This window comes from Ostrea edulis, chromosome 6 (assembly GCF_947568905.1).
Source record: "Ostrea edulis chromosome 6, xbOstEdul1.1, whole genome shotgun sequence".
NCBI lineage: Eukaryota > Metazoa > Mollusca > Bivalvia > Ostreida > Ostreidae > Ostrea > Ostrea edulis.
Genome location: NC_079169.1, coordinates 87,077,667 through 87,101,141, shown reverse-complemented (window position 1 = coordinate 87,101,141; position 23,475 = coordinate 87,077,667). Strand labels below are relative to the sequence as shown.

General features: G+C 36.5%; 1 protein-coding gene across 2 annotated transcripts; it reads left to right on the top strand.

Annotated features, from left to right (window-relative positions):
* Positions 1-185: 185 nt before the first annotated feature.
* LOC125646371 (uncharacterized) lies at positions 186-23,369 on the top strand. Of its 2 annotated transcripts, XM_048872617.2 has the most exons (22): positions 186-823; positions 2,493-2,675; positions 6,778-7,026; positions 7,335-7,439; positions 7,577-7,768; positions 8,009-8,242; positions 8,353-8,640; positions 8,959-9,081; positions 11,908-12,118; positions 12,518-12,681; positions 12,777-13,040; positions 13,563-13,685; positions 13,949-14,027; positions 14,561-14,682; positions 15,098-15,195; positions 17,008-17,158; positions 17,275-17,412; positions 18,826-18,939; positions 19,039-19,248; positions 20,432-20,617; positions 20,807-20,992; positions 22,949-23,369. In XM_048872617.2, exons 1-22 carry the CDS (start codon positions 778-780, stop codon positions 23,215-23,217), a joined length of 3,735 nt encoding a protein of 1,244 aa, XP_048728574.2. In that variant the 5' UTR covers positions 186-777; the 3' UTR covers positions 23,218-23,369. The 2 variants fall into 2 exon arrangements, with proteins under 2 accessions (XP_048728574.2, XP_048728575.2); XM_048872618.2 differs by lacking the exons at positions 186-823; positions 2,493-2,675 and adding an exon at positions 4,650-4,886.
* Positions 23,370-23,475: the final 106 nt, after the last annotated feature.

Genomic DNA, 23,475 nt, shown 5'->3' with positions numbered 1-23,475 from the left:
TAAAGGTTGTTTAAGTCAAAGGACATAACTTTCTTTCAAATTGGAAAATCGTGAAGCAAAACCTGCGATCAGCTGGCTGTGCATGAAATCTCCACACACGGCAAAGCTTGATCAGCCAAATACATAGCTGAAAAATTCCTTGAATAGCGTAGTTTCCATTTTATGTTAAGTTATAAAAGTTTTTCATTTTAGTATAAAGGATAAATTTTTAAAGGAACTTCCCTTTTTAAAACCATGAGGATGTAAGTTGCAAGCATCCTTATAAAATATAGATCTAAGGTTCTAGAAGCCATGGTTTCTGATGGCATGATGGCTAACACATTTTCATGTGGTCCCTGCACAATGCAGTGCATCACATTTGTATGTGGGAACCATGGGTGACGAGGAATGGAATGAAGTGTACTCGATCTTGGCTATCCCACAATGCCGTTTTTCTGTCTATGAGGTGTTTATGGTCCTTTATAGTTGCTATCAAGTATTGAATCTATTATAGTCTTTAAGAAATGTTCTATTTATAATGTCTTTTACTCACATTGAATTTTGAATTTATAGTCTTTATAAAGTATTCGTTTTTTAATATCTCATAATGTAGCAAGCAGATTTATTTATTCTACAGAATGTCCTTTCTCGTGGATCAAAAGGCCCGGGTATTCTTCCTGCTATAAGTTTGGTTTCGCGTTGATCAACAAACAAGAAGCTCTAGAGTACTGTAATTCCTACCACTCTGTGTTGGCTGTTGTCGATGATGAAGAAGAACAAAGATTTTTGCAAGACGTTATGACAAGTGTAGAGTCATTCACACCGACGTCGTACCGGTCACTAGGTAAAGTTCATACCGACGTCGTACCGGACACTAGGTAAAGTTCATACCGATTTCGTACTGGACAATAGGTAAAGTCCATACCGAAGTCGTGCTGGACAATAGGTAAAGTTCATACTGACGTCGTACCGGACAATAGGTAAAGTCCGTAAACTCCATACCGAAGTCGTGCTGGGCAATAGGTAAAGTCCATACCGAAGTCGTGCTGGACAATAGGTAAAGTTCACACTGATATCGTACCGGAAAATAGGTAAAATTCACACTGATATCGTAACAGACAATAGGTAGAATTAATACCGATATCGTAACAGACAATAGGTAAAATTCACACCGACGTCGTAATGTAGAGTATAGTTCACTCCGACGTCATTCCGGAGAATAGGTAAAGTTCACATTGACATCCATCTTACTTGGGAATAAGTAAAGTTCACATCAACATCTAACCGGACAATAGGTAAAGTTCATACTGACGTCGTTCCAGACAATAGGTAAAGTCTAATTGACGTCGTACCGGTGAATAGGTAAAGTTCACATTAACATCCATTTTATGAGAGAATATGTAATGTTCATACCGACATCGTACAGGAGAAAATTGAAGTTCACACGGACATCGTAAAGGAGAAAATTGAAGTAATTCATTTTAATAATATATTATCTTTCGGAGGGATTTCATTTGCTTTTCATTCAAACTTTTCAAGTTAGTTATACGTTGATTTTAAGTTTCCTTCCATTTTGCAGAAAATTAATTGTGTTTCGGCTTCTTTTCGTGATCAAGTGCAGCCGATCACATCGGTTGTTGTTAGTGATGAGCTGAGGCTGATCACATCGGTTGTTGTTAGTGATGAGGTGAGGCCGATCACATTAGTTGTTGTTAGTGATGAGCTGATCGAGGCCGATCACATCGGTTGTTGCTAGTGATGAGCTGAGGTCGATCACATCGGTTGTTGTTAGTGATGAGCTGAGGCCGATCACATCAGTTGTTGTTAGTGATGAGCTGAGGCCGATCACATCAGTTGTTGTTAGTGATGAGCTGAGGCTGATCACATCAGTTGTTGTTAGTGATGAGCTGAGGCCGATCACATCGATTGTTGCTAGTGATGAGCTGAGGCTGATCACATCAGTTGTTGCTAGTGATGAGCTGAGGCCGATCACAGTTGGTTCCCTATGGTCTGTCTCCACGTCTTACCCTTCTCACTTCGTGATCTAAAAACAATGTACTGTATGTTGAAATTTCGATGTTTTGAGGTAGTATTTTCATGGCTACACAAACTGTTTATTTACTTATTTTATCTATTCGTAGTGTAGGAATAAATTTTATAATATTCTTTTCGCTAATGATTACTTGATAATTTTAAATGGATCAGTTTTCTATTTGAACTTCTTTCTCCCGATAAATTCGATTGCTTAAAATTATGATTAACGTTTTAAAGTGTTACATCGTTTGTATAATATTTCTTTCTACAGAACGATGTGACATAGAGATATTTCATATGAAGCACATATATGTACAAATGTATTAAATGCTGGACAGTTGAAATAAATGGAAATACTGCATGAAAATACAAAATCCCTTATCATGGCCATTGTCATCTTCCAACAGAAACTTTATGGAAAATCAAGATACTATAAATTACATGTAAATATATTCTTATCTATGTTTACCATTCTCTAGGAATGAAATCTACAAGTAAATACTCTACAACTTATATCCGTACGTCCACGGGAAGGCAGCCGGGCAATGTGACATTTGAAAACTACAATGGAATCTACAACCAAAACGCCAACATTAAATCTACTGGAAATATACAATTGCTGAAAAGCCTACATAGAAAGATCATTTGTGAAAAGACTCCGGGTAATTTGAAGCATACAAGTCATTATAATCTACGTCTTACGAGTCACCATCTTGCAATTCTAATTCAAATGAATAATTTGTTAATAACTTTCACTACTTGATGTTCCCATTCTAACAATATTCATACTAAAAATAGAATTTAGTACCTTTGGGAAATCATAGATATTGTATTACAGATGTGTTCAAATAAGCACTTGGTGATGTATAAGATTTTGTCAACGTGATCATCTGTCTGAAAACGTCATAATCTGGCAGAAAACGTGACCATCAGCCTCATAAATTACAAAGTATTAGTATATCCAAATCAATAAATTGTTGATATGTTGGCAGATCAAACAAGAAGTATTAAACACAAAGAAAAAATAATGAACACAAATATTTAAACGTTGAACCTCGTACAAAGAGAGAAGTGAACAGTGAAAACAAGGAGAAATGTGAACAGTAAGGCCGAGGAGCGATGTGAACGGGGAGAACGAGCAGATATGTGAACGTGAGAGCGATGAGATATTTGAACGTTGAGAACGAGGAGAGATGTAAACGATGAGACCGATGAGAGATGTGAATGGGGAGAACGAGAAGAGATGTGAACGATGACAACGTGGAGAGATGTGATCGGAGAGGACGAGGAGATATTTGAACGATGAGTACGAGGAGAGATATGTGAAACTTCAGTTATTTCGGATTTCAAACATTTTGGTTGAGCATCACTGAAGAGACATTATTTGTCGAAATGCGCATCTGGTGCATCAAAATTGGTACCGTGTAAGTTTTACATGTGAACAGTGAGAACGAGGAGAGATGTGAACGGGAGAACGATGAGACCGAGGAGAAATGTCAATAGGGAGAAGGAGGAGATATGTAAACGGGGAAAATGAGGAGATATGTGACCAGTGAGAACGAGGAGAGATGTGAACGGGGAAAATGATGAGAAATGTGAACGATGAGATATTTGAACGATGAGAACAAGGATATATGTAAACGGTGAAAACGAGGGTAGATGTGAACGGTGAAAACGAGGAGAGATGTGAACAGGAGAACGATGAGATATGTGAACGATGAGACTGGGGAGATATGTGAACTGTGAGAACGATGAGAGATGTGAACAGTGAGAACGAGGAGAGATGTGAACGGGAGAACGATTAGAGATGTGAACGAGGAGAGATGTGAACGATGAAACCGAGGAGAGATGTGAACAGTGAGAACGAGGAGAGATGAGAACGAGGAGAAATGTGAACGAGAAAAATGAGGAGAAATATTAACGAGAAAAACGAGGAGATGTATGGAAGAGGAGAACTAGGAGTGGTATCATCTTCGCTAGCCAAACGTTTACGATCCACTCCGCTTCTCTACAAACCCTTTGCAGATTTAGTGCGATTTTCGTAGCTTTGAGTGGCGCACTCTAGCGGATGGAGAAGACAACCCTATTTGGATTACATCATGCTTTTCCAATGAAAATGCGTGTTTCAGCTACTGTTTAAAAGTTTTTAGAAATGGCTGTGCTCGTTGTTTATATATGGCTGCGCTCAGATAGTAACACAATGTGGTATGCAAATCATTCAAAATATCAATAATGAATTTAACTATCTCTTAATTGCATACTAGAAAAAGAAATCAGTGAGAGTATTATTTATAAAATAAACATATGTAAACCCATGAAATATATGTAGTCGTTGAGTCAATGTCTAAACATAACCCCACGTGTGTAAGGTGAATTCCAAATTGAGGAAAATAGCTCAGACGCAACTGTCTAAATCTGGGATAGATAGAACATAAAATAACGAATTACAAGAGATGTTTGAGTAAATAAAATGCATTTCTTTACGCAATCGTCTCAACTGCGCACATGGCATCATTGGTTTGGATATGTATTTGATACACGGCCAAGTGACAGTTGTTGGTATTTAAATTCCTTTTATTTGCACGTGATCTAACGCGACACGTTCTCTGATTGAGTAGTGGACTTTCTCTGCGTCCGATCATATGCTGAAAGTTGAGGCTACGAAAATCGTAATAAATCTGCCAAATAAATTTGTCGAGAAGCAGAGCGGATAGTAAATCCTTGGCTAACGAAGATGGGAGTGGTATAAACAGGGAAAATTGGAAGTGGTGTGATGAGATGTGTGAACGGGGAGGAAATGTGTGAACAGGGAGAACAAAGAGAGGTTTGCACGATGAGAACGAAGAGAGACGTGAACAAGGAGAACGAAAAAGGTATGAATTGTGAAAGTGAGTAGATGTGTGAACGGGAAGGGGAAATGTGAAAAGGGGAACGAGGAGAGGTGTAAACGGGGTGTATTGAGAACAGTGGATTCTACAAATTATGAAAAGTTTGACATAATTTATACCAAATTTATTATTCTTATAACACATGTTTGTAGATTGATTGATTGATTAAGTTTTTAAGTCTCATGGTACAGGGGTTTCAACAGTCTCGATTGAACACAGCATTTTGCAAATTCTATGGTTGTTATAACGATCTAGTTCGTCAATACAACCTATCATTGGGTCAAGTGCTGTCTGACGTGTTTCATACCGATTGTTAGGTCGTTCTTGGCACAATGATTTTGACTAAGGGTAACTCCGTTTACCTGATCAGGATATAGGGCTCACGGCGGGTGTAACCGGTCGACAGGGGATTTTTACTCCTCCTAGGCACCTGATCCCACCTCTGGTGTGTCCAGGGGTCCGTGTTTGTTCAACTATCTATATGTATTGCTTATAGGAGTTATGAGATTAATCACTGTTCGTTATCTTCACCTTTCTAAATGCCGAGCGTTTGGCGAAGGAGCAATCACTACGAGTATTTTAACGTCTTAGGTTTGACGCGGCCATGGCACGAGCGGGGCTCGAACTCACGACTTCTCGGTTTTGAAGCGAACACTCTACCACTGAGCTGCCGCTCATATCTGTAGAAAAATGTCCCCTTCAGCCTATGCTGATTCAAAAAGCTGGATCTTTATATCAGATTTCAATGCAGTAACATGAAAATATTGAAATCGAAATTGATATACTTACATTACTGGAGTACAGTTGGAAAATGTCAATTCCGGTAGCCTAGTGATTAAGGGGCTTATTTCGAATCTAGGGGGTCCCAGTTCGATGTTCCAATCCTGGAGCCTCGTCAGATCTAAAATGTTTAAAATAAGGTCAAAACTGTTTGCCAAGCGTCAGGCATTAGAAATGAAATTCACAGGTCTTTCGGATATCACTTTAAAAACGGAGGTTCCATGTCACGATAGGCGTTGTCACGATAAAGAACTCTCACTGATACGATCTTGGGCGCCATGTATAGGTCAAAATATGTACATACAGGTTTGACCGATCGACAGGGGATGCTTACTCCTCCTAGGCACCTGATCCCACCTCTGGTATGTCCAGGGGTCCGTGTTTGCCCAACTCTCTATTTTTTTAATTCCTTATAGGATTGATGAGATTGATCACTGTTCGTTATCTTCACCTTTTTATATAACTCGTAACCTACAGCTGGATGGTGTCTCTGTACTAGTGCAGATTGTATTGGACGTAAACCATTGTGACGAAACCTTTTGATTTAGATCTTTTTTATCCGGAACTCTTGCATGTCCACAAACGTTAAGTTTATTGATCACCTATTGATACACGTGCTAATGATGCTGTTAATGTTATGCTATTTTTTCTTCTCTCATTTTATGTCATGTATTCATATTTAGGTAATAATTTTATCACTAATTAGGTGTGTCTTATGCTATATCTTTTCCCCTTTTCCTTTTATGTTGTATTCATGTTTAGATACTAATTTTAGATGTTAATTTTATGTTTGTGTATATGTTTTCATGTGTAGATACTAATTTTAGATGTTAATTTTATGTTTGTGTATATGTATTCATGTTTAGATACTAATTTTAGATGTTAATTTTATGTTTGTGTATATGTATTCATGTTTAGATACTAATTTTAGATGTTAATTTTATGTTTTTGTATATGTTTTCATGTTTAGATACTAATTTTAGATGTTAATTTTATGTTTGTGTATATGTTTTAATGCAGGACCACAATGGAAACTAGCTATATGCTAATTTGTGTTATCCTGGATAAATAAAGGCTATTATTCTTATTATTACAGAGTACGTGGGTTGTTTCCTGAGTGATTCTAGTCTCCCGGTGACTTGGACGTCAGATGAGATGACAGTAGAATTGTGTGTAGAAATCTGCCGTCCCTTGAATACGACTTACGCCTTCCTGTCGCCATCAGACTGTCGATGTAACGATACACTTCCTTTAAATAGGACGGAGGACTGTACATCAACATGTGCTAATTCAGAGAATCAGATCTGTGGAAATACACGATCTAGTGTCTCTGTCTTCAGAATAGGTACTGACTGATGTTTCCTCTTCTGAATCGTAGTATTATTCGCGGGATAAACCTTGACATCAATCACCATTTTGCGTATTAAAGCAGAAATCAAATAAACTGTTTTCTTTAAAAATCATTATGAATTACGACGGAAAACTATTGAATGTATTATAGAGGAAGATGAATGGAAAATTATCGGTCTGGCAATTGCTTCACCTAACATTTGGATGGTAAAATTGTTACTTATTAAAGTATGTCTTACCTCTCCTATATAATGTAAAAATTGATTTCCTTAAATGTTTCTTATATAACGTATATTTACGTAGATGAATACCCCCTGTATGGATCTTGTGATGAGCTGTTTGATTCTGGAATAAGGAGGCATGGCAGTTACATATTAATGAATGCCACACAAACCTGTCAGTTCTATGGTCAGTATCAAAAGGATTTTGTAGCAGTCCCGAAGCTAATATCGATTTTATCTGTATTAACAGATAGACAAATCATTTTGGCATCTTCAAAAGAATCGGAGCTGAGGAAATGAACGTTTAATGTTTTCTTTCTTCAGATAGTTCTGCTGTATGTAAGGAAGGATGGTATGCAATGGATGGCACCTGTTACACAGTACTCCTGACCCCCACCACTGGTTATGAGTACCAAAGTGTTGATGACTGGAGGTCTGCATGTGGCCAGATAGGAGGAAGATTGGTGACCATCAACAACCCAAAACAACAGCAGTTCATTGCAAAAATCATCATGGGTAGGCCAAACAAAGGCGTATTTTCTATTTCAAATCAAATATTCTTCCTCAAATAAATATTTCATGTAAACGTAATATACCACCTTTAATCAAAACTACACATATGAAGCCATTTATAAAGATGGTAGCTACATTTGAACTAAAAATAAATTGTAAAGGAAAATAGGACCCTTCCAATGCAGTGGAGTATTGCGTTTGAATTCTGATAATGATGTATGGTCTTCCTACTATTTTTTTAAGGTTCAGAGCGTTTAGTTAAGCCAACAGTATTGGTAGGATATTCCGAATCGATCTTGTTTGGAGCATCAACCTGGGCATCCGGTTCTCTGTCGGAATACTTGAAGGACCCAAGTGTACCCGAAAATTCCTATCAGCAACGAGTGCTGTTTGAAGATCAGCAGTACCTTAATACTATCATTAGCACCTCCTCTGACACCTTTCTAGCCGGGGCGGCTGTGTGTGAAACTGAAAAAGGTCAGAGGCCATCATCTGGATATGTATTATTCTGCTATGCTGAAGATAAATTGGTGATCGCTAATTTTCCACCGCTTGTATTTATCGATTTGAATTGTTTTTATATGCAGATTTCATCGGTGTGTTCAAACCTCCGACACACCTTGGGCCCTCAATTCTTCGGTATGGTATCATGACCTTAACACAATGTAAGCAAGTCTGTATAGGAGGGAATCATACTTATGCGATACTTGGTAACGACACCTGCTGGTGTGGCAATCAGACGGATGTAGACCTGTTGGTTCCTGATGTTTCTGGTACCATCGATAGGGTCATTAACTCCAGTCAGATATATTGCCCAGGAAACCAGCTCCAACGCTGTCCCGCCAATAGGGATAATGTGGATGTTTATAGTATAGGTATCACGTTATTATTTTTTTTAGGCACGACGAGTTGTTACAGTTGTTGTATTTTTCTAAATTAAAACAAAATTCTAAATTGAGGAATTTCTAAATCTAAAAAAAATTCTAAATTTAGGAATAAAGACTGTATTTTCATTGAAATGCTCGAATGGAATCTAAAAAAAAAAAAAAAAAAAAAAAAAGAGGAATATCCAGACAACTGATAGTTGATTAATCACATTTATGGTATTAGATAGCTTTGAATATAGTATTGTGGATATGTTTCACACTTTTAATTCATTTCTTGTGATGTGCTTACTTTTGCTGTAATTTCAGAATTCGATTTGGAATTCCCTGCTGCATCCTGTGATCATCTGTATTCTCATGGAGTGTTCTTTAACGCAACTTACAAAATTCAAAATGAAAACGAGACTTCTTATCAAACTTGCGGGTTTACTGGTAAAATTTCCTTGTTATTGATTTACAGTTATGAATCTAATGCATTTTCTCAATGAAAAGTCAAGATAACGAACAGTGATCACTCTCAAAAATACCACCAGGAATACAAAGATGATTGAGTAGAGCAAACACGGACCCCTAGAAATATCATAGGTGGGATCAGGTGGCTAGGAGGAATAAACATCCTCTATTGGTCGATCACACCTGCCGTGAGCCCCATATCTTCAACAGGTAAACAGAGTGATCTGTAGTTAAAATCATTGTGTAAAGAACGGCTTAACAATTAGTATGTAACATTTCAGCAATCTACTTAATGACGCCAACTTATTGGTCAGTAGTCTGCCATAATTAAAAACTTAGTTATACTCAGAACATGCTCTCACGTATGGAATGAGTTGGAAGACATAAACACGACGTGCAAGTGACAATAGAATAATTTCTTACACATTTTTGTTTTAAAAAAAACATATGTTAGTTTTTACCTTTCTGGTCCAATTCACTTCAATCTTGGCAGGCTAAAATATTTTATCAAAGATTTACTAATCATTTCCATAGATTAAGAAGTAGAAGTTTAACAATATTCACTATTTAAGGATTCATTCATTATAGAATGTTCAATACGATTATGGACCTTCTATAATACGTGTATATATACTAATGCAAACTTTTTGGACAAAGAGAATAATGTACGTATCCTTTAAAGAGCTGATCTACGGTATTTTCAACAGAGACTATAGGCTTCATATTCCAATGAATTACTAATTCTAATACAACTGATTTGTAATTTGCATTTTTACACAGTATGATAAAGTTAATTGGCCTACCGCACGAAAACAGAAAACAATACATTTCATTTCAATATTGTAATGCTTTGGGTTTGTGTTGAAAAGCAAGTGCCATCATTTCAGGTGTAAACATGTCATATAATTATATGCTGTCATTTTTCTCTTTTGTCAAAAATATGAGAGATCGTAAGATACATCAAATCCTACGATTACTACTATTACGTTTACGAGCGCACTTTCATTCTTTCGTAAAACGCAACATCCGTACTCATAAAATCAGTTGTAAAATCTACGTTTCAGTCTACGTCGACGACAAAATTTACGACCTTTAGTAAAACTCGGCCCAGATGTTTGAGGCAGCTAAACATACCTTTATGAGACAGGGTGTTTTTTTATTGTGACGTCATAATAGAATGACGCAAAAACATAACGTCAGTCTTAAATATATTTTACTTTAGATAGCGTATTGTTTCACTGTATGAAAAGTGTATAAAATGACATTCAGTTGGGTGAAGATTTGTCGCAAAGAATATGTTGCTATTTACAAACAGGTTGTTGATACAGGGGTTTCAACAGTCTCGTTTAAAGTCAACATTTCGTGAATTCTTTGGTCGTTATAATGATCTAGTTTGCCAATACAACCTATCATTGGGTCAAATGCTGTCTGGCATGTTTCATACCGATTGTTAGGCCGTCCTTTGCACACTGATTTCGACTCCGGATTACTCCGTTTACCTGATAAAGACATAGGGCTCACGACAGGTGTGATAGGTCGATAGGGGGTGTTTTCTCCTCCTCGGCACCTCTAAGTCCCTTTCACACATTCATGGATCAGGAGGCGGTCGACGCCGGATGCAAAATTCTAGTCATCCGGGGTGATCCGGCGTCTTTGGGTTTTGTGACGTCGTAATGCCGATGTCAACACGGTCTTATCACAATGCAGACACGGAAAACGCCAGTTTCTCTACGGATAAGCACGGTAGCTACCCGTATGTCCCGGGGGAAATCCCTGTCGGTGCCGGTATGATCACTGAGCGTACGGAAGATCACGATTTCTGCCGGTCCATCCATGGTTGTTTCACGGAGATACACGGATTATCACGGTCTTTCTTCCTTGCGTTTATCGTGTCTGTCCATGTAGTTACCGGGAACAATCCGTGTAGAGACCGTTGACATCTGTGTTCTTCAGTAGAAAAGTTTCGTACACGGATGACCCCGGACTTTACACGGTTACTTCGGTGGCTACACGGACTTCTGGGTTGATACACAGACCTCTCGGTTGATGCACGATACCTACACGGATCAATACGGAGGATTTTATTCCGGGACGATCCGGGGTAAAACTTAAACATGTTTATCTTTTTTGACCGTTGACTTGGCCAAGCCGGATTGTCCCGGACGCCACCTAATGCATACACGGTTTGTACACGGTGATGGCGGATTGTCACAGACCATCATGGATTGACAATCCGGGTTAATACGGCGTCTCATCCGTAAATGTGTGAAAGGAGTGTTTACCCAACTCTCTATTTTGCATTGCGGGAGTTACATGTATGAGATTGATCACTGTTCGTTATCTTCACCTTTTTGTTCTACTGTATTCCTGTTAACTATTAATGAATAATTTTTCTTTCAACCAGAAATTATTGTACTATTTTTATTTACTTGCGTTGCATTCCTTTAACGAAAGTACATAATATGTAATTAGGAATAGGAAATATCGATGATTCACTGTACTTTTTGTAATACTTTCAAGTACAGATCAATTTAAGTACAAAGAGCGAAGACAGGATATCCCATCTTTCCTTGAGAAAAAATGATTTCAGTCTTAGTCCTTCCATACTCATATATGTATAGTAACACTATGAAAACAACTATTTATTGATTAACTATTGATGAAGAAGTATCGCCGAACACATCGCCAAATCGACGTAAAGCAACCTGGTTGTTTCTTGCTTATTGTTTCTTGGTTAATGTTATTCTGGAATCTGTTTTTAAACCTCTGTCTTGTTTTGATAATTTGTTCTCTCTTGGCTGTTAGACAACACAGACTGCGGGTCTGTCCCTCTCTTTGTGGGATATAGAGGACGTTGTTATAAATTTGGAACTGTGATGACGTATGGAGCCAGCTGCTTCTCTACCGACAGCTTCCCAATTCTCCCATCAGAGGATGATGAACTCATTACTACGCTGAAACAAATAGTTCCAGTTTTTAAAACAAACATGCGTCTTACTATCGGAACATCCAATAGGTATTTACATCCTCTAACGGTATATACACACACTTTCTTTTGTTTCAAAAATAAAAATAGACGAATGATTCGTTATATCAATATTCGTTTGAAACCAACCCAAAATAGATCTATAATATGCTATTCCTCTTTATCTATGAAATTTCGTTTTATTTATGCAGCGAACACTATAATATAGTTCAAATTGTTATTCAGAAATTTAAGCTAAATACGCTATATTCAATTCAGTAACACTATAAGTATCATCACGTTCCATCAAGACACACAGAGAGACTTCCACCAGTTACTATAATCTGTAAATATTGTTGAATTTGAAAATAACCACAATACAGCCTTTATTGTATATGTAACATTCTTGCATGGTAAAACAAGGAAAAATTAAGGTCGTATCATTTTCAGATTGCAAAACGGTTATTTTACGACAAGTGAAGGTTTTTTCCTAAATTCACATCCTGCTGTGACGTCAAATTGTTTAGCAACATTTGTGACGCTCAATCTGAGCTCAATGGTTTGGGAGGAGGCGTCGGGCATGCAGTACGAAATATGTAAAGCCCCGCAGAATAGTACGTAAAACTTACTTCTGTTGGTCATGATTTTGTAATAACAACTTGCTGAGATAAGTGAATTTGTGCATATTGTGATTTAATTCTATTTCTAGGTAGCATTATATGTATTGATACAAGCAGTTTAAACGGAACGGTAGTATTTGAACAAAGAGATATATATCCAATGACGTCATCGATTTGTATTCACGTTTGCCTTGGTCGAGATTCTAACCATGCTGTCGTGCATGAAAAAGGCTGCCAGTGTTTCAATAGCACGAGTTATGAGCAGACATTTGGTGAATGCGAGGTGTGTTCTGGACATGAAACACAAATGTGCGGCGACGAATCAAGAGGACGCGGAGTTCTAATTGATTTAGGTTTGGCGTTTTCTGAAATATACACTTTAGGGCTTTTTCCAAATTCAGCATTCTTCATGTAACCTTTAACATGTTTAATATCATGTCAAAGAGAACAAATGTTTGTTATGATAAGTAACTCTGAACCGGAATTTTTTTAGATCGTGATTGTAATAGTCTTGCTAGTATATATCTATCACTATTTTGCAAGATCAATTTGTATCTTGCCTCTGATTTTGATAATGTATATGCTTTTTAGAATAGGCTTCCATGGCAACGGCTTATCAAATTTGGCGTGATAATTGATTAATGCCACGAAATGTTGATATCCAAGTCGACATTGTTTTCTTTGATGTATATTTCCTATGATTTAAATGATCAACAAATGTCAAATAAGTTGTTTATATATATATATATATATATATATATATATATATATATATATAAGGCGACATATATTGTTTCATTCTGAAAGAATTTGGCCATTATCCTTAGCTGTGAATGACAAGTATTCTACTTTGTGTTACGTGTATCCATTTGTAGACTTCTACAGAAATGAAACGGCTCAGTCTTGTGAAGAACTCCAGTCTTACGGAATCCAAGTGCCTGGCCAATACTATATAAACCCAAACAACACCCGATACCTTGTTACGTGTTTTGACCAAGGTAAGGAAATCAAATTTTAAAAGAAAAACTGAAGATATAAACCGTTTGATACAATCGCAATATCTGAATAATTTCCGAACATTTCAATTTCATCAAATGTTGATACTTGGTCTAAATTGTCGCGGGTGATAAATGTCTTTCGCTTCATTGATAAAACTTGTGAATGTTAGCTTTTGATGAAGACATATTTGAAATGTCTCAGATAAGAAACGGACCGTGGATTGCAATATCAACCGATTGTAACATGTTTTACCTTTTCTTAGATCCATCCCTCTCTGTTGTTACGGAGTATTCAGCAACACCATCTTCTTTGTATTCTGGCCTTATAAATCAAGGTTTCCGGTAAGAACTTGTTTACAAAATTCTATGATGTGGACGTTTAGACACAAATATATGAGAAATATGCAATCTTTCAGCTTTTCAAGGTTCATCTGTTGGTGTTACCTTTGGACGATTGATCGCCTGCATATTGCGACACGTCTTTTATAGCATTGTTCATGGATACTTCGTTTATATTTGCACAAAGTCAAAGGGTATACCTTTGCATGGATCTCAATCTATATGAACAATGGAATGGATTGATATATTAAGGTCTTACCTGAGGTTAATACGAAATTTAGTAAAGTAATGACATTTTATGATTGCCCGGTTGCGTGAATCTTAGTTAAATCCAACTGACAGTTAATATTATATAAATGTAATCGCTAGAGACAGGTTAGATTAGTCAATATTAATTAATTTTTGTACTGAGTTTTGAAGATTGTTTTAACGAGAGATAAATGGAGTACGTTCTTTTGTATGACTTAATGTTATTTAAATAATCCACGATATCTATGTCCGATACTGTTTATGCAGTTGAGATCGAATCTTTTCAGGATCAACGTATACTCTAACTACTGCGTGGACCACAGCTGGGCGCCTGACGACTCTGACCTTGACCCATATCTTGATTTCAAATTCAAAGAAGACTATATCATAACTGCCATTGAGACACAAGGTAGCGCTATAACAATATAATGAAAAGGATTATTGTATGGCTATTTTAAGAAATTTAGACAACAGTAAAGGTGAGTGAACAAAGATATGAAAGGTGAAGATAACGAACTGTGATCAATCTCATAACTTCTATAAGCAATACAAAATAGAGAGTTGGGCAAACACGGACTCATGGACACACCAGAGGTGTAATAAGGTGCCTATGAGGAGTAAACATCCCCTGTCGACCGGTCACACCGCCATGTTATAAGACAATTTGTGCTTTACAGTTTGTAGAAAGTGAAATGATAGTAAAAGAAAATGGAAATAAGTTACATTTTTGAAGATTTTTAAAATGTGCTGTAAATGCAAATGATATATCACATTGATCATTTTCTTAAGGTTTTATCCGCTGATTAAAACTACTGCAATTTTAGGCGATGTATTGCGGGAGTCATGGGTGAAATCTTACAGTCTGATGTATAAGAACATGGAAAATGCAGACGCTTTCATTACCATCGCAGGTGTTACTGAAGTAGGTTCCATTATATTGAGGTTGTCCACCTTAGCAAATGTCTTAGAATGACAGTAGTGTTTTCTGGTATATTTCTACGCAAAATAACATCTCTGAATATAAATTTATGAAAGGCAAAGGTAAACAGTGGTCAATCTGTATATAAGATAAAGACATATCTTGTTTCAATATTAAACCTTTTTTCGTAAGTAAAGAGATGAAAATAAGAATTCAACATTACCATTTTATATTCCTCGTTATGATTATGAGATTTCTACCCATATGTCATCTTCGCTAGCCAAGGGTTTACGATCCGATCCGCTTCTCTACAAACCCTTGGCAGATTTAGTGCGATTTTCGTAGCCTCAACTTTCAGCATATGATTGGACGCAGGGAAAGTCCGCTGCTCAATCAGAGAACGTGTTACGTTAGATGACGTGCAAAACAAAGGCATTTAAATACCTACAACTGTCACTCGGCCGTGTATCAAATACATATCCAAACCAATGATGCCATGTGCGCAGTTGAGACGATTGCGTAAAGAAGTGCATTTTATTTACTCAAACATCTCTTGTAATTCGTTATTTTATGTTCTATCTATCCCAGATTTAGACAGTTGCGTCTGAGCTATTTTCCTCAATTTGGAATTCACCTTACACACGTGGGGTTATTTTAACTGTCACTCGGCCGTGTATCAAATACATATCCAAACCAATGATGCGCAGTTCCGACTCGTATCTTTGTAAAGAAGTGCTTTTTATTTACTACAGTACCGTACCAGAAGCTTAATATCAATTTAATCATCTCTTGTTGTTTATGTTCTATCTATCCCAGATTTAGACAGTTGCGTCTGAGCTATTTTCTTCAATTTGGAATTCATCTTACACATGTACACGTGGGGTTATTTTTAGACGTTGACTCAACGATTACATATATTTCATGGGTTTACACATATATATTTTCTAAATAATATTCTCACTGATTTCTTTTTCAAGTATGTAATTAAGAGATAGTTAAATTTATTATTAATACTTTTGAATGATATATTCTAGATTTCAAATTTCCTTTATGCATGTTTTGAATGATTTGCATACCACATTGCGTTACTCTCTGAACGCATCCATTTCTAAACAACTTTTAAACAGAAGCTGAAACATGCATTTTCATTGGATAAGCATGATGTAATCCAAACAGGGTTGTTTTCCCCATCCGCTAGAGTGCGCCACTCAAAGCTACGAAAATCGCACAAATCGTGTGGACACAAACTCTCAATTATTTTATTTGAATTTTTTGTGATTTATCCCGGAATTATGAAAAAAGGTACTTTTGATTCCAAATGATATATTCTAGATTCCTAATTTCCTTTATGCATGTTTTCTTGGATATTCACATCATGCACCAAATCACAGCGCAATTTGGACTCTAGAATCTCTTATTTGCAAACAATACACATTTTTTATAATTCCGAGAAAAAATCACAAATTATTCATATAAAATAACTGAGAGTCTGTGTCATTCTTTCTATGGTGAAATCATACTTCATAAGAGGTGTTTTAAAGAGTCATTAGATAACATTTTAGTGTAATTAGCTACCTCAAAATGGGAAATATCTGGTCGTAAGTGTAAAATCAACATACCATCTTTTCTGCTTTTCAAACCCTCCACGTTATGGGAAATTAATTTTTTTTTTCATATTCTTATGACTGAAAAAAGAAATATTTTTATCCGGTGTGAATTGATTCGTCAATCAATTACACTGATTGAAAAAAATGTAGATAAGTGTTTATATCTCTTGCACTGGTAGAATTATTGTATGCATTCAATATTCTCTAGATAGCTGGAAATGTGGACAGCCATAGTCGGGTTACACAGTTCTTTCCCCTGCCAGTCATTACACGTCAGCTGAGACTATTTCCACAGTCATTTCATCAGGATGGATCTCTCCGAGTGGCCTTCCATGGACAACCTTTATCAAACTTTAACCGTAGGAAAATCATGCTTAAAATAGTGATAATGACGATATGCTTCAGAAGATTTCCGTTATTAATTGGGTTTTTTTATCTTGTTTAACTAAATCTATTGTTGTTATTCTTTTGAAAGATTCCATCAGATACCTAGGCTGTATTTTGGATATAGATGGGGAATTCGTAGTGAAGTCTCTAATAGATTCGGGCGGAACGTGTAGATCTACATGCATGGCATCATACCATCAATTCTATTCCTACTACGAAAATCAAAGTAATGTAAAATTGCTAATAGTGTGAGTCTAAGGATCAATTCAAGGCAACAAAAGAAAAGACCTTTAGGGGAAATACAATGTTCTGAAGGTCACATCATTATATCAACTTTCAGTGGGGGGTTTGTCGTTTTTGTGTTTGAATTTTTCAAATTTACAATTTTTTTTATTTTAGCACCAATCATCGACTTGAAATACTTCAGCACAGGCCTGTCCTTAAACAAAATTATGATATTTTGATATATTTCAATCAATTTACAATAGAGATATTAGGTAGAACTCTCACCTTGTGTAGAAATTCACAAAAACCCTATATAATTAGGCACCCGGTTTTTTGACAACTTTCTTCATATTCATACCCTCAGTTCTAGAAGATTGTTCAGTGACTTGTAACCCTATCACTGTATGCCGAGGTTCATTGTCGTAATGGTTCAAATCCATCTCACGTCACACTTTTACATTTTTTAATATTTCCCCTTCTCAGCACATTTGTTTGTATATTTTGTATGAATATGTGTAAATTCTTTTATCTAAGACATATTAAAAAAGAAAGGGTAAATTACCCATACACAAACGTCATTAAGTGGTACTATCATTTGTTTGGCCTAAGTCATAGAACGAATAAGGATGAGCTTTTTGTAAAGACTAATCCAATAGGTTTTCCTCTTGTTATCCTGAATTGATCCTTTCTTGTTGAATTCATGAAGAAAAAGTGAAGATGACGAACAGTGATCAATCTCATAACTCCTATAAGGAATACAAAAGAGTTGGATAAACACGGACCCTGGACACGTCAGAGGTGGGATTAGGTGCCTAGGAGGAGTAAGCATCCCTGTCGACCTGTCACACCCGTCACGAGCCATATATCATGATCAGATAAACGGAGTAATCCGTGGTTACAATTAGTGTCTAAAGCACGATCTAACAATTGGTATCAAACACTAAAGGCATTTGACCCAATGACAGATTGTATATATAAACTAGATCGTTGTAATGACCATAGAATTTGCGAAATGCTGACTTTAAACAAGACCATCGAATCCCTTGCACCGTCAGCTTATTTGTCGGGTAGCCTGCCTCGATTTAAAAACTGATGATACGCATAATATGCTCTTGCGTATCGAATCAGTTGAGAGACATAAAAAAGTTTTTCTCTCAATTTAGATTCTCCTAGAACATTTGAAAATGAACTGCCAACCAGAATGGATACTCTTCGAACACGAAATCAAATTCCAACAATCTCATCATTTCATAAAAACGATATCTCCATAAATATAAATTATACTGCCGAAATTGTATTATCCCTATAATTTCTAAAATTTTCAGTGAAATCTTTGCTCAATACACCGTTTCAATATGAGTCAAAACTCATATCTTTATCAATTCTTTAGATAACTTTTTTTTCAATATACCAGATTCTACCAAACACTGTTTGTGCGGAAAATCACTGTCTGTGTACGGGAGGACACAAGAAAGTTGGTGTTTTCCGTATCCATACACTCCTGCATTGCCTGTTTATAGAACCTACGGTTTGTGGAACTGATATCTAAAACATATTTTCCAGAGTCATTTCGGTGTTTCTATTTCGTGTCCATTTAAAACCAATAGTGCCTGAAATTGCTTTACAGATACATACTGTGAAGCAAGGAGTGAGAATAACGCCAACCTTGTTTCCTCCGAGCTACCCCATTCCCACAACTTCTATTCCGTCTCCTCTAAGTTAGACTATGAATGCGATGAGGGATATATCCTGGCCAACAACGCCACATCAAAATCTGTAATATGCAGAGAATCCAATGGCAGTTATTACTGGCAGGATGATGCTGGAATCTGTTTGGGTACGCATGACTTAAAACATATTTTATACACTATTTACATCATGACTACTTTCTGCAGGAAATAGATAATTATAAATACAAATAAATATTCAAAGGAGAATGAATGAAATCAACATCTTATGCAAACTTGAAAATATAATAATAGGGCAAGCACCGGTAGATTAAAACATAACATTTGGGAATATTTGAAATTTTTATAGGTATGCCAAAATTTGATAAAATGTCATCTAAAAACCAGATGAATCTAGATGAAATAGAAAATGGTTATATAGGGTATTCGTATTAATGGTATGAAGAATAGTCCCAATATGACGTTAATTGGGCAACACTACTTGAAAATAAAGGTCTATACACGTACGTCTGAATTGTTTTTGCAAGATTATCAAAATACATACATCTACATGTAGTATCTTATTAAACATTTTAAAGAAATTACATTCAGTTTACCTACGTGTTCTTCTATCAACAAAATAATCATTCACTGCTCAAAGAAAATTGTCCTTAAAATTCATACCACTCACAGCATAGCTGTAAGAGACTTGTGTAATTTCAATCGAGCATTTCACAGAGTATTAAAACCCTTTCTTACTATCTTCGATATGCCCCGTTTTTTTGTTTTTTTTTTAGTTAAACTACAAATTTAGTCAGTGTGACAAACACATCTTGGGTACATGCACAATATGGATATTGAAAGACAGCATGTTATAAAGAAATATGACGAACTTTCTCGTTAGATTTTGACAATTATGTCCACTTATGAGGTCAGAAGAGCTATACAGGAGATTGAATATTCAATACGATAGGTGGAATTTTATAGTAAAGCAATGAAAGAAAGCCCATGAATTTTCTATTTAAAGTTTGTCTACTGTTGGTGTCTGGAATAATTCATGTACATTTTCAACCTCTCGCGTTAAGATACAATGCAGTGCTTATACAACTTATACAGTTGTTTGAAATATTATCCAAATCTCCTCAAGAGCATTAGACCTACCATTAGTCAAGTGTATATAAAGAGTCTTTCTATCGTGTAGTAATAAAACCTTATTCTATTACTATAGGGCCAAAGCTTCTCAAAACAACTTTGAAGATTCATTATCTATTTATGGGTACCAAATTTATTTAAGAATAATTTCTGATCTTGAACAATGTGAGCAATATGGTCTATGGGGTTTCTTAATTACAGTAAAGAACTGCAGTTCTCTGAACCAATCAAATGCCTGGTACAACTTAAGCACGAGCAGCGTGGCTGTCGGGACAAGCGTTACAGTGACGTGTACAAATGATAAGTATATGGCGGACGGCTCTAATACTAAGACGCTCACCTGTTTGAGCACTGCCTTGTGGAACGATACAGTAACCCCGTGCAATTGTGAGTAAAACATCTTTACTAAATATGCTTGTAATTTATCTTGGAAATAAATATGGGCTCATAATCCAATTTTCAATTTAGAAGCAAGAACTGAAAGTGTTTATTATACATAAGTTTTGAATTAGTGGGGAAATGCCATAACGTAGGTCATGACTTTGAGGCTAAGAGAAAATTTCTTCACACATTTAGACAACTACTGTCCATTGTCGCCCTCCACCTTAACTAATGGAAAGTACGTCGTGAGCCAGGATGAGTTGTCTGCTACCTATAGTTGTAATCAGTTCTACCAATTGTCTTCGAAGTCGAACCAAGAGATAATCACCTGTCAACAGAATCACCTGTGGGAAAACATCAATTTTACCTGTGCCATTAATGGTAAATTTGTAAATCATTCAGAACAATAACCTTGTGATTTAAACACGTAAAAGTACACTTTAAAGAGGTTGTGTCATTTCTAATTTGTAAAATTATAACTAAGGTGCTGTTGAAATGAGTGTTCCGGGTGGTTTCAACAAACCCGATGAATGAAACCTGCTTGGGTCCAACTCTAGCGAAAGGAATATGGTTGAAACAAAAAATATGTAATCAAATAAATGCATTCCAAGAATAATTACAATGGGTTGTTTAAGTCACCGACGTCACAAAAATGTGGTATTTGCAATCATCAATGCACAAAACTACAAGCAATAAGTTTTCATCCAATATCGACTTTAGAAACCACGGTACAAACATGTCATCATACACAAAATTCCCATACATAAATTCCATTGATAGCCAACAATGTACATGAAAAATTGAAAATAACGAGCAGTGACCAATCCCATGATTCATATTAAGAATTCTAAATTAAGAGTAGGGCAAACACGGACCTCTGGATATACCAGAGGTAGGATCAGATGCCTAAGAGGAGTAAGTATCCCCTGTTGACCGGTCACACACGCAGTGAACCCTATATCTCGATCAGGTAAACGGAGTAATCCGTAGTCAAAATCAGTATGTACAGAACGACCTAACAATGGGGATGAAACATGTAAAACAGCCATCGACCTTTTGTAAATTTGATCGTTATTGCGATCATATAATTTGCGAAATAAAATGCTGACTTTAAACTGTTGAAATCCCTGTAACATCAACTTATTTCTCAGTAGCCTGTCTCAATTTAAACACTGATCATATGTAGAGTAATCTCTAGAATATCGAATCAGTTGAGAGACAAAGATCAGTTGTTAGTTTGCCGTTAACGTCTATATTTAATGAAGTATCCAAGTCTGTCGTTATAACGATCTGGTTCGTCAATACAACCTCGCATTGGGTCAAATGCTGTCTGACGTGTTTCATACCGATTGTTAAGCGTTCTTGGCACACTGATTTTGACTGCGGATAACTCCGTTTACCTGATCATGATATGGGGCTCACGGCGGGTGTGACCGGTCAACAGCGGATGCTTACTCCTCCTAGGCACCTGATCCCACCTCTGGTGTGTCCAAGGGTCCGTGTTTGCCCAGCTATCTGTTTTGTATTGTTTGTAGGAGTGATGAGAATGATCACTGTTCGTTATCTTCACCTTGCATGTGAAAAACTGTGGTGTCTTATTGCGCATTCACTGCATGTGATATATCAAACGACATAGGAATGAAAATGAGAATGAATTGTTAATGGATAAAACGTACTCTTGTTTTCTGTTTCTAAAATTCCCAATTTGTGAAATGACGCATTATTTAGATGATAGCTCTCAAATGAGGTCAAAATTTGATATTCTACATCATCTCATGTTCTGTCGTGAATTTTGCTAGCCTTCTCTCTTTTTTGAGATTTTCAGATTGATTAGTGTAGATCCCAATGTAGCTCATTGACTGCGTAAATGTTGAACTGGCCTTGAGGACTATGATTTAATGAAACTTAAATATTCACACTAAATGTGAAGAACGATGTATCTATATTTGTCAGTATTTGATTTACTGGTTTTATCACTCCACCGGTAATTTAACCCTTTGAAACCTGGACCTAGTGAGAGAAAACCTTGTATTAAACGTACTAATTTTGACTACGGATAACTCCGTTTACCTGGTCAAGATATAGGGCTCACGGCGGGTGTGACCAGTCGACAGGGGATGTTTACTCCTCCTAAGCACCTGATCCCACCTCTGGTATGTCCAGGGGTCCGTGTTTGCCCAACTCTCTATTTTGTATTGCTTGTGGGAGTTATGAGATTGATCACTGTTCATTATCTTCACCTTTCACGTAGAAAAGGTAAACGTTATGATTCTATCCTAGTCCTACCCTGAATGCTATAAAATGATTTGCTTGTCTTGTAACTTTGTATAATTCCAGATACGAATGTAGCCTTCAGACAAGCAGAGTTTGACCTTGTCGGATTGTTTGATCGACAACGAAATGCGGGATCAGTCATTAGTGACAGTGTTTCGTCATCACTATTCAAGTGCACGGACAAGTGCCTAAAGAATGCGTGTTGCACAGCATACTCCTACAGAGTGAATGGAAGTGTTTGCATACTGTTTAACAGCCGTGCACAAGCTGTAGAACTCGTTCATGATGTATCATGGAAGTATTTTGAACTGAACACTCTCTTTATGGAATAAAGTTTCAGACATTGGGACTCTTTCATCGGGTTTTCAATTTATGAAAAGTAATGATATATATTATATGATTGAAATCCACTCTCATATTCATCCTCATCGATATGTTTAGGATACTTATTTCTACTTACTTGTCCATAGCTTGTATGTTTAGGATACTAATTTCTACTTACTTGTCCATAGCTTGTATGATATCACGATAATTCGCACATTGTCTTGGAGCTTTAGTCTTTTTAAGACTTGTGTAAATAGCTGTAATGC